The sequence below is a fragment of the Bison bison genome, unplaced genomic scaffold (genome assembly GCF_000754665.1).
Source record: "Bison bison bison isolate TAMUID 2011002044 unplaced genomic scaffold, Bison_UMD1.0 scf7180017864456, whole genome shotgun sequence".
NCBI lineage: Eukaryota > Metazoa > Chordata > Mammalia > Artiodactyla > Bovidae > Bison > Bison bison.
Window position 1 is genome coordinate 26893725 of NW_011495018.1, and position 12168 is coordinate 26905892.

The 12168-nt window shown below is 54.4% G+C and overlaps 1 protein-coding gene across 1 annotated transcript in view; it reads left to right on the forward strand.

Moving 5' to 3' along the window:
- The window catches only part of SH3PXD2A (SH3 and PX domains 2A), a 251731-nt gene that overhangs the window by 175029 nt on the left and 64534 nt on the right, over positions 1–12168 (forward strand). The window contains exon 7 of the mRNA XM_010859596.1: positions 11229–11273. Within this exon, the coding sequence (XP_010857898.1) occupies positions 11229–11273 (45 nt within the window). The remainder of the gene's footprint in view (positions 1–11228; positions 11274–12168) is intronic.

Sequence of the window (12168 nt, forward strand, 5' to 3'; positions counted from 1 at the left end):
TCGTTGAAGCACAGGTACCCAGCCCCAGATCTACCCAGAAACACCAGCCAGCTTTGATGGGCTCCCCAGGTATACCCTGAGATCCAGGCTGGGTTCAATTTGGGATGGGTCATCCATATGGGTTGATGGCCATATTCAGGGTAGGCAGAGAGTGAGGGGGCAGAAGGCTTGGACCCCCAGGGTGGACTGTGACTCAATGGGGCTGCTCCTGGAGGGTGCATTTGGCCATGTCCCTGGGGTGAGGGGTGGGGGCAGTTAAGAGGACAGCTTTGTTTCCACAAGGTCTTCTTCTTCAGGAGAAGAGACGCCTACATTGTGGCCCAGCAAATCCCCGCTTGGGCTTTTTGGTTTATAAACATGTGACAAAGAGGCAACATTTCCAGTAACGACAAAGCCAGTGGAAAAACAAAGATTCGGGGGAAATGTGCATTACTTATTGTGTTAGCACCTTTTTCTGATCTGAACTTTACTTTGTTTAGAAACAGAAATGTGGCGTGTGTAACTCAGTTGGCTCGTGACATTTTTATAATTGGTCAGTCCTGAAATGTGGCGGCAAAGAAAAATTTTCCAGCGTTTCAGCGAAACTTAGACTTTTGCGAGGAAAAAAAGTGTTTTTCCCCAACTCTTTCTGCTTTGCCCCCTGGATCTTGTCATCGACACATGTGACCCAAGCAGCTGGTAAGAAGATGGATTTTGTTAACATTAGAACTGGATTCTTGTACCAGGAAAACCGAGCCATGTCAAAAATTCCCTTCACTTCCTCGTGCTCATCCTCTTCAAGATGCTTCCTCCTGATGTTGCATTTGGCTAGTGGATACAGTGGTGTAGGAAAAGCCCCCCACAGGTGTCTGCCTTTCCTGTTATCCAGGGTCTACCCCTTGGCCCTGGGCCACCTTAGGCTCCCTGAGTGTTGGATCAGTGTGTCAGGGTTGGGTACATAACTGTTCCAGGCAGCAGGGTGAAGTCCTTGCAAAGCTGTGATGACAGCTAGTGACAAGAAGCCAAATTAAGACTGTCTCTGTTGGCATCAGCTCCCCTGGGGAGACCTTGCAAACAGGGCAGATTTTAACATCCTTTGTCTCGGATCTGTGCGGGTCAGGCAGCTTCTCCTTGCCTGCCTCCTGGTCCGCATGGCCTGGCCACACACTATCCCTGCCTGGAGCCCAGTGGCTCTGAGAGCCCTCTGTCAGTTCCTCCCTGGCATTTGGTCACAGGGTTCTGAGTAAGAGGGCCCCTTCCTCAACTTCTTCAGTGACCTCAGTTGCCCTCTCTGCTCTAAGCCCAGGGCTCCGCCGACACTCATGGCGGCTCTCCCAGAGGTGGGGGTGGAGGAACCCTCAAGGGCTAGCTAGATTGATAAGAAGTGAGTTTCCCTATGGATGCTGCTATCAGACTCCCTACGATTAGGTGTTCCTGCCAGACCTAGAGCTGATTCCCTGGCACTGGCTGTGGCTGTCATGTAGATTTTGTCCAGTGAACATCTCAGGATCCCCTCTGTGCCAGGCCCTGTGGTCCAAGCCCAGGGATATTGAGGTGGGCATCCTGAGGCCTGGGTCCTGGTTGGGTCTGGGAGATGGGAAAGTAAACAGCAGTTACGGTGTGGTGTCCAAGTGCTACGATGGGAGGCGGGGTGATGGAGGGAGCCTCCCCCGGGGAGGCATAGATCTGCTTGGGGGTGGGGTGCTGAGTGAGGCCTTCCACCCCTGGTTCCCTGAGGTTTTCAATGAGTCAGCCCGGAGGAGAGGGAGAGCAGCCTGCAGAGGCATCTGGGCAGGCTCAGCATTGGCTGTGAGAGCGTGCCACGTCCTTGCCACTGGACTGGGGTGCGTCCTCCGTGTCCCCCGATACCTTCTGGGTGGTGCTATTTCAGAGATACCACTGCAGATGGTCACTCATTCACTAAAGTTGTTGAAGCTTAAAAAGTTCTGATTTATAAAATAATACACGTGCCTAAGTTGGAGAGAACCTGCCCCAAAGACCAAAGGCCCCCTCTGACATGTTCCTTATTGTTAGGAGGACTGTGGCTTCCAGTGGTCTCCTGGGGGCCACATACCCCGTTTCCATACGATTCCAGGGCCACAACCCACCCAGCCAGGGGCCCAGCACTAGGAAGGGCTCATTAAATCCCTGACTGACAGACGGGTCTCTGTTGGGGAGGGAATCTTCATCTACTGGGTCTCCCTCGCAGCTGATGGTTGACCAGGATTGACAGGGGCAAAGAAAGAGCAGCCCTTTCCAGTCACAGGTGAAGACCAGGGGGACCCTGAGAAGTGGCCCCACCTTCCCACACTTGCTCAGTGAGCCACGCCAGGGCTCTCTGAGCACTGGTCTCCTCCCTGGCTTTCCCTCAGAGTCCCAGAGCTGTGGTGCCAAAGAGTTAACTTCATGCTCCCCCAGAGAGCTTGCACACTCCTGACCCTCCCAGCTGCGGCCTCCTGGGCATAGCTCAGTCACGTGAGAGCCAGATGTGGGGATTTCCCAAACTATGTGTGTGTGTGTGTGAGAAAGAGAAAGCATGCATGCATTCTCGTGCACACACATAGCCTTCCCTGTTTACGTGGCATCTGAAAGCTCAAGGGGTTGGTCCAGACCCACGCAGAGCAGGAGCGGGATGGGGGTGAGGAGAGGCCTAAGGCTGTAGGCACACACCCTGGGAGGCTGTGCCGAGCTCTGCTGAGCCCTGCTCCCACCAGACATCATAGATAAGCCAGTTGTTTTTGCTCAGACTCCCATTTCCTGCAACATCCATCTTGCCATAGACCATATTGCTCATGGACAATTTTTTTAAATCTCTTTGAAGGGCTTTACAGCAGATGCTGGAAGCCTGCAGCTTCCAGGGATGTTCTGCCGGGCTTGGCCTGCCCGTGAGTTACCTTGTGCGGCACCAACTAGGCTTGGGGTCTTTCCCAGCCTGAGGATGCCTGTATGTGTCTTGGGCCACCCCAGCCAAAACCTAGGCTAGAGGGAGTGCAGGGCCCTGGGGATCAAAAAGGCCCTGGAGCAGTGGGGTCAGCCAGACCTCACTTTGCCCACGAAACCTTGGGGACTGAGTACACTGAGTAGACGTCCTTCCATCAGCCACTGGGACTTTCTGTGTACCGCCTACTGTGTTCAGTGTGCCGTGAGGAGGCTGAGAGGGTTAAGACCCCGAAGGAACTTCAGATCTGGTTGGAGAGACTCGTAACAAATTTTGAAGAAGCACCTGCTCTTCGGACGCTTGATAGGACTACAGTGCTATCCAGACATTCCCCTGACAGTGTCCAGCCAGATGTCACTGTGAGCCCTGCTCCAGAGGTGGGGTCCAGCAGATGCAAGGCCTCCAGGTCTCAGCCCCGCTGCATCATCCCCCTCCCCCCACCCCCAAGAATCCCCTCCTGGGGCCCTGCCTGCGGTGTCTGGCTCTAGCCTGTTCAATGGTCAGGTCCGGGCAGCCTGGGACAATAATGATTCACTTGAGTGGCAGCCTCAATGGTGCCAGGCAGGTGGCTGAGGGAGCCAAACAGGCTCCCCCAAATCTCCATGACCCCTGAAGTGGTCAGGAACACCTGGAAGAGTGTATTTGATTGTAAATATCTGTGCCCCATTGCTGAGGCTGGAGAGTCAGTGTGTCGTAGCTGGGAGCCTCCAGCTGTGGCAAATGCTCATTAGATTCATTGATTCATTGATAATCTGATGGCAGAAGTCCAGTCTGGAGAAAAGAAGGCATTGCATTTTTTGTGTGGCCCTGGGATGGCGTTGTCAGTCCTGGGTCCATTGCTGTCTATGCCATCTCTCCAGGCTCTTGTGGAGATGGAGCCAGGGGAGGGGCTGGACTACTGGGCAGGGGCTTGGAGCCCCAGCAGCCGCTCACTTCATCTCTGGGCCTCTGTTTCTGCTGTTGCTACTGCCTCATTCTCACCGGCTTTGGCTGGGGGAGCCGGTGGGTGGGAGAATTGGAGAGGGGATATCCTAGTAAGTGGGGGAGGACCACCAAGGCAGGCCACCCCAGGGAGAGGGGGCGTGGCTGGGATCCGGGAACTCTGAACAGTGTTGAGTTTGTGTCTGCCATGTACACTAGTGCCTTGGCGTGGGGAGAGGTGAGGGCCAGAAAGCTGAGGCGGAGGCCATCACCCCAAGGGGCAGCCGTGGGGTCAGGCAGCAGCTGTAGGAGACCTCCCCACACAGCACCCCTCTGTCCACCCACAGCGCAGCTGATGACCACAACACCTGTCTTGAACCTCCGGGAAGCTGAGGGTCTTCAGAGCAGGGTGGAAGGGGGAGGCAGGGCTGCCTGGCAGCCCCCCTGGGCAGCTGCCTTGGCCTCTCTGTCCACACCCACTGGGCTGGGCTCTCTCTGCTGGCCCCAACCTTGGCCTCTGTATGGGTGTCCTTGGACTTAGTCCCCAAGGGGCTCTGGAATGGCTCCAGCACTGCCCCCCCACCCCATTCCCCACCTGAGCCGGGAGACTGACCGTTCTCTGACCGCCTGGCTCGGTGGCCAGCGGTTTAGTAGTGCATTCCTGCCCCAGGCTGGGCTGCCCCCACGTGGACTCTGGATTCTGGGAAAGGCAGGTCCCAGGGAAGAAGTCAGGCCCCTTCCTACTGAGAGCAAAATGAGAGGAATATGGCTGTGTTTACCAAGGGAAGCCCAGCAAAAATAAACGAGCCTCCCTTGGCCAATGGCCGCGGTGGTGGTGGTAGGGGACCCAGAGAATGAGGTCCCCCGTTTTTCTACCCCTTTGTTCCCCATTCCCACCAGCTTGCCTGGGCTCCAGTCCGACCCACGACTTGCTGTGGGGTCTTGGGGAAAACCTTAACTTTCTTGAGCCTCACTTTCCGTGTCTGTGAAGTACAGATTGTCATCGGATTAAACTAGATAGTGCCCGTCAAACGGTCTTGCGTGTTAAAGAAGTGGGAGGTAGCATGTTTGATCCAGCCTCAGCCCTGCCACTCACTTGCTGTGTGATTTTACACACTCTTCTCTCTGGTCCTGAGTGCCTACATGCTCCTTCCAGCCTTGTTTGTTTAGTTCAGAATTCTCTGGCTCAGAACCCTCAGACCTTGGGCAGGACCAGCTACAAAATTTATGGGGCTTCTTGTTCATAAATTACTAAACATCTCAAACTGAGGACAGAAGAGTGTTAAACCAAGCACAGGGCGGGTCGCACGTCACACCGCCCTGAAGCCAGCCCGGCCTCAGAGGTTGCAGGCATCAGAGGCAGCGCCAGGCGGCTGGGCTGTCACTGTGGCAGCCCTGGTCTCTTACCCCTCCAGTCCAAGGGTATGATCTTTCCATACCGTTAAGCACTGAGGACGAGCTGGAGGCTGCCGCTCACCCTGGAGCAAGCTGCAGAGAGGGACCCCCTGTGGGCAGCAGCTCACACAGCTTACACAAACCGTCCCCAACGCGTACCTGTGTGACTTTGGACTGGAATCATGTTTGAGCTGTTACTTGTTCTCTGTCCTGGCCATCTTAATTCACGCCATGCTTTTTCCGGATGCCATTCATGCCACTTACACTGTCGTGCCTGTTTCCGCTGCTCTGAGCATGATGACCTATTTCAGGCCCCATATATCATGTAGGTCAAGCTGCTCCTTCTTTGTGAAGGCCCGTTAGCCCTGGAGGGCTCTGGTAAAGATTTGAGTTACTTCATGCCTACGACAGGACACTGCCCGCAACAGGGATATATGGTCTTCTAGTGAAAAAGTAGTTCCTTCTCCTCCTACGATTAAATTACAGGGCTAGTATGGCTCAGAGAGTAAAGAGTCTGCCTGCAGTACAGGAGATACAGGGGGCCCGGGTTCAATCCCTGGGTCAGGAAGATCCCCTGGAGGAGGAAATGGCAACCCGCTCCAGTATTCTTGCCTGGGAAATCCCATGGACAGAGGAGCCTGGTGGGCTACAGTCCTAAGGGTCACAAAGAGTCGGACGTGACTGAGCGACTAAGGACAATTAGTTGACGGCCTGAAAGCAGTGGCTGAGTTCCCTGGTGGCCTAGTCAAAAAGGGAAAAGAAGCACGTGGTGTCCGTAGGAAACTTTAGAAACCCAGCCCTGTGTATAGTTCCCTCGTACAAAAGCAGAGAAAAGACTCGAATACCACAGATATTTAGAAATCCCTTCAGGGTTACAGTGCAGTACGAACAATCAAGTTCCCGAAGAGAGAGGTCTTGAGTGTTCAAGTACGCTGAGATACTGAGGAGTGGAAAGACACAGAGAAAACAGTGGAGTGCTCACTCCTGGCAGGGGTCCAGCTCCTCCTCCCGGCTCAGGAGCTCAGGGCGGGGGCCGTGTAAGCCGATAAGGCGGGTGACCCTGCCCTGATCCCCCTGAGCCTGTGATTTGCTTTCATTCTCCAAGGAGTTTGTGCTGTTCTTCTGTCTTTCCCACCTGGGCTCACAGCCCACTCTGGATTTATTAGTTTGGATGGGTGGAACTTGCTCTACACCAGGGGAGAATTCCTGGAAGCATGGTTGGAGACTAGATTTGGTTAAACTGAACCCAAATCTCACTGCTCTGGAGTTACTCAACATTAAAAGAAACCCTATTACAAACCAATAGGAGTCCCTCTCCTAACTGAAGTCTACCCACGTGTTCATAATGTAGTCCGTGGGTGTACATGTGTTCGAGGGGAACATCCGTAAAGTCGGGGGCCCCTGTGGTATTGTTCTTGACTTCTCATAACCACCTGGACTTGACCCGAGTCAGGTTCAGCACCTAAGTGTCAGGACTTGCTGACGCCTGGTTTCCTCTGGGCCTGGATTCTTGCTGCCAGTAAGCCAGGAGGAGTGGCTGTGGCAGGGACCCCACCTCCTGTGGGGTGACCTCAGGAGGGACCCTGACACCCACTCCCCTTCTGTATCCAGAGGCCTAATTCCTCCTGCTCTGAAACCTTTCACAGGACTAGGCCACTTTGCTCTTAAAGCAACCCTGGAAAGAAAAAGACAAAGTAGATATTTTTATCACCATTTCACAGAAGGAAAGGGGGCTTGGAGATTTGCTAAATGCCCAGAATCAGTGAACTAAAGTGGCAGAGAAAGCACAAGAACCAAGATTTTTTAAAAATTCATGCTCCAATTCCTCTTTGTCTTACGTGCCCCCTGAACTGTTGGCCTGCTTCATTTGAGTTTCATATATTGAGCATGTGTTCAAGTGGTTTTCCCAGGAAAAGCAGTCTGGTTCTCTGGAAAGATTTGTTTCAGCTGTGGTGCACTTGTATTATGGAGACTAGCGGGTTTCTACTGGAAGAGCTTAGAACATGAAACCAGTGTCTTGGAGATCGGTGGGCCCCAAATGCCTGATTTTACAGATTGGCCCAGAGAAGTCAGGCCACTTGCCCAAGGTCACACAGCCAGCAAAACCAGCTGTGCAGATTCCCGGTTACATGCCCCGTGCTTTCCACCAGGCCCCGTGACTCTGCTCTTAGGGCCCTTGGTTCTGTCACCAGAGATGGGGGCATAGAGACAGCAGGGAGGACAGGAAGCAGTTGGTTTGTGTCACTCACAGCTGCTCATTTGGCTGCGCCTGCCTCTTGCTCCTTCACCCCAACCCTTCATCTCTCCATTTTCCCAGCCTTGAGCCTGCAGCCATGTCTGCCTCCTGGCTGGGGGGCCAGGGTTTGTGAGCCAGGGGCCTCTCCTCCTCTGTTCATTGTAATGAGGTGGGAGGTGGGAGCATCCTTCCCACCCTGGGAGAGGGCTTGCTCTGGTGGGCTGGAGAGAAGGCACTGCAAAGGGGGGTGGGATTTGGGGTGGGAGCTGCGGAACTGGATTAATTCTGTGGGTCTCGGGGACTGGGAAATAAATCACGTTTTTAAAAGACTTTTTTTTTTTTTTAAAGACAGGCTCGTTTCTGGTCCGCTTCCCATTTTCCTTTGGAAAGAGGAAAGGCCTGCTTATTGAGGGGGGAGGGGGTGGGCATGAGCTCGAGTTGTTCCACGTTTAGGCATGGGGTCTCCATTTCCAGAGGCTAAGGGACCTCTTCCTGTCCACTGGTCCTGGCCTGCCCAGATGCCCATGCCCCAGAGGCCTGGAAGGGCATCAGACCCTTCAAGATGACAATTTAAAAAAGATCAACCAACTGGCAAAGGCCTTGTGAGTATTTAATCCACAGCAGCACCCACTTCTGTCTCCTGGGGGTTTGGAACAGCTCCCCTTCTCTGACAACCTCATCTCCTAGCCTGCTGATGCTGCTGCTGCTAAGTCGCTTCAGTTGTGTCTCTCTGTAACCCCATAGACGGCAGCCCACCAGGCTCTGCCGTCCCTGGGATTCTCCAGGCAAGAACACTGGAGTGGGTTGCCATTTCCTTCTCCAGTGCATGCAAGTAAAAAGTGAAGTTGCTCAGTCGTGTCCGACTTCTCACAACCCCATGGACTGCAGGCTACCAGTCTCCTCCATCCATGGGATTTTCCAGGCAAGAGTACTGGAGTGGGGTGCCATTGCCTTCTCCGATCTCCTAGCCTAGGGGTTGGCAAATCACTGCCCACAGGCCAAGCCCAGCCCACCATGTGGTTTTGTAAATAAAGCTTTATTGGCACACGGCTCACTCATTCCTCTACAGGTTGTAACATCAGAGGTGAGTCGTCTCAACAGAGACCACATGGCCCACAAAGCCTCAAATACTGACTCTCTGGCCCTTTGTAGAAAGTCTGTCGACCACCTGTTTTAGCAGAACACATCTTCCTGGGTTCACCAGGCTCAGGGCAGATGATTTCCCTTGGCTCACAGACAGACATTAGCACTTCCCAAACATTTCCTCCTGAAGAACCCGAAGGAAAGTGCATAAAGTAGTGAAGCCAGCAGAGATACAGAGAGGTGTGGGCAACCTGTTAGCTGGCTCCCCCAGGGCTGAGTGGGGCTGGATGGCACTGGGAGGGGCCTGGCACTAGGCTTGCCCCAAGGGGGTGAGGGTGGCCTTACTGAGTGGCAGCCCACTGGGCCTTATCTGGGGCACAGTGGCAAGAAGTCATAGCCCAGCAAGATCTGGCTCCAGACAATGAATCCCCACGTTCTGAACTTGGACCCACTCTGCTACAGCCGTTGAATGCCTTGAGCCTTGGAGTGTATCTGTCTTGTCATGGCCCTACAAGGGTGTGAAAGCTGGGCCAGCCGGGTTCCTGCTATCCCAGGAAGCTTCTGGCTGCAGGCCCAGTAAGAGACTGGCCGCAGGATGCTTGTCTGTGGGTGTAGTTCCCGCAGCGTCCCGCTCCCCCCAGTTCCAGTTGACCCGGGCTCTTTGGTAGGCAACTCTGGGTGCCAGCGTCTTGTTGGTGCATCTAGTATCTTATTGCCATCTGGTTCTCATCCTCATAGCTCCAGGAGTCTGACTTTCCTGCTCCCCCAAAGCTGACCGAACCAAACTCATGGGATATGCCCAGGGAAGAGGTTCAGAGAGGTTTAGTGACTCTATCAAAGGGGCAGAGCCTAGATTTAAATTCAGACAGACTCCAGAGACCTCCCCAGTAGAGTCCCACTTTGTTGGTTTTGCAGTGAGCTCTGGAAGGGCCAGGCTCCCAGGTCTACATGGGGAGTCCACCCGCAATTGGAAGGTGGCTTGCTGAGCGAAGGAAAGTCAAGTGCTTTAAATGATGAATAGCTACAAACTGAAGCCTGAACCGGTTTCCCCACAAGAGGTGGACACTGTACTAGCTGTGTGACCTTGGGCCAAGTTACTTAACCTCTCTGGTTCATCTTCTTCATTTGCACAATGGAGGAAATTCCTTATTATTGTAGGTTTAGCGTGAAAAAGAGATGAGTTACTATATGTAAAGTGCTCAGCACAATGCCTGGTGTACAGTCAGTGCTGAATATGTGTCACTGCTGTGATGACTATTACGACTATCTGTGAAGGTGTTCTCCTGGCTGGCGCTGGGCAAGCAGTCCAAGGCTTTGCCTCTCAGACTTGCATCTCCACGTTTCCTTCCCACTGCAGCCACTGCGTCCAATGCTATTCTTGCTTGGAACCAGTGAGCAGTTCAGCAGAGGAAGCACCAGCTGTGGTGTCCCAGACCTGGTTCCATTTCTGCTCTACTACTGTGGCCTCGTTGGAACTTAGGCCAGTTCCTTCCCCTGTCTGAGCTCAGATTCCACCTGTGTAAAATGAGGCATACCCAGCTCAAGGATTCTCGAGTGTAAACAGGCCACTTTACCCTATAGGTAAACTGTCAGCGTTAATGCGCTGACCCTCTGATAGTCTAGAAATGTTCACACCATTGATTAGGCTAGGAGCTTTTATTCTCATAATGTTACTATTTCACATCTCATGATCTTCGGTTATTTTAGATGCTTTGATTTTGTTCCTCTTGGCAGGAGGATGACTTTTAACCTCATCTGACAGATGAGGAAACTGAGGCCCAGATCCCACATGACTGTCTGAGCCTGGACAAGAGCCATCATTTTTTCTTGTCTCTAAAGGTCCCCATTCTTCTGAATTGGAGTTAGGGTGTGGGGAAGTTGGGACTTTTTAAAATGAAGCTTCCTTCCATTCTGCCAGGGCCTGTCTTCTAAAGTGAAAGAAAGTGTGAGTTGCTCAATCGTGTCCGACTCTTTTTGGCCCCATGGACTGTAGCCCACCAGGCTCCTCTGTCCATGGAATTCTCCAGGCAAGCATACTGGAGTGGGTTGCCATTTCCTACTCCAAGGGATCTTCCTGGCCCAGAGATCGAACCCAGGTCTCCTGCATTGTGGGCAGATTCTTTACCATCTAAGCCACCAGGGCTTGGGCAAGGGCTGGACAAGACATGGAGGCCCAGTAGTGTGGTGCCCAGAGGCTGGAGGCTGGCGTTGGGCTCTCCAGCCCTGATGGCTAAAGCTCCAGGCCCAGCCTGCCGAGCCTGCTGGCCTGGTGAGGATCCTTGGAGCCACCAGGCCCTGTGGGGCCAGCCACCCACGTGGCTAGGGAGGAAGGTCCAGGCTGCCTTCTCCAGGGCAGTGATAACCCACGGGCCCTATTCCAGGCTGGGATTGTGGAGGATTCTCTGTGCTCCAGAGGATTCCTGCGTTTTGCAGACACCTCATTATCCCCGTCCTGGCCGGCAGCGTCCCAGCGCCTCTGTAATCACTCCGGCCCACGCCCAGCAGCCGTCCCAGGGCCAGGAAATCACTCCCCTCCCCTCCCCCGCCTTCCGCCGCTGGCCCAATGCGGCGCCTGCAACCACTCGCCGGTGGACCTCCTGCCTGCCTAACGGTTCTCTCTCCTCCTCTGATTCTCTCCTCTCCTGCTGCTGCTTGCTCTCGGGGGGGACTCGGAAGTGTGGCTGTCCAGCTGGGCTGAGTCTCCCAAGAAGGACGTGACAGGTACCGCCTGGTGTGCATGTGAGCGCATGCATGTGAACATGTGTGTCCCCGCGTGTGGGCGTGGGAGCCGGTGCCCGCCGGCAGCGTTCTGCCTGCTTCCCCGTGATGTGTAGCCGCTCTTTGTCAGCATGCTGGCGTCTCCTCAGCCCGCTCTTGTCCTTCCCGCTGGCCTTCCCCTCTGCCTTCCCATCGACCCTTTTTTAGGTCCCAGATCCAGCCTTGGAGCCCTTGGAGGGGTGATGACCACACAGCATAGTGTGGAAGCAGATGCTCCCTGGACCTGGAATGTGTGGGTTTACATCCCGGCTGTGCCGCGTCCTGGTCTCGGGTTACGTAACCTCTCCAGCCGCCCTAAGCGGATTCAGCAGCATCTCCCCGGAGCTGGCACACAGAAAGTATCCAGGCGGTGCTGAGACTGCCACCCCATCCACCCATGTGAGGGGGGCCAGCTGAAGGTGATGAGCCTCCTCCAGGCTGTTAACCCCAGGCAGAGAGCTGGAGTCCCCACACCCCAGCTGAGACAGTGGCCGGTGAGGTGGGTGGGGAGTCCTATAACTGTGGTGAAGTCACAGCCCCTGTGCCCCAGGGATCCAGAGTTTGGACCTGCCTCTGGTCTCGGGGACCTTCCGAACCTGGGGCTGCCTGGCCACTGATGGCCCTCAGGGACTTGGGCTTGTGCCCTGTGTCCAGGTGGGGCTGGGCCCAGGGTCAGAGGCTTGCTTTTTGCCTTTGTCTTACTGGACGATGGCAGAAAACCCTAGAGAGCTGTGTTCTCAGCTGTGAGATGGGGGTGGTTGTCAGGTGGGGACGGGGATTTCCAGAAAGGTCTTCTAGAAGCCTCTCCATTTCTGTGAGTGGCACCTGGCCCTCCCTCCCATCCCAAACCTGAGAGCAG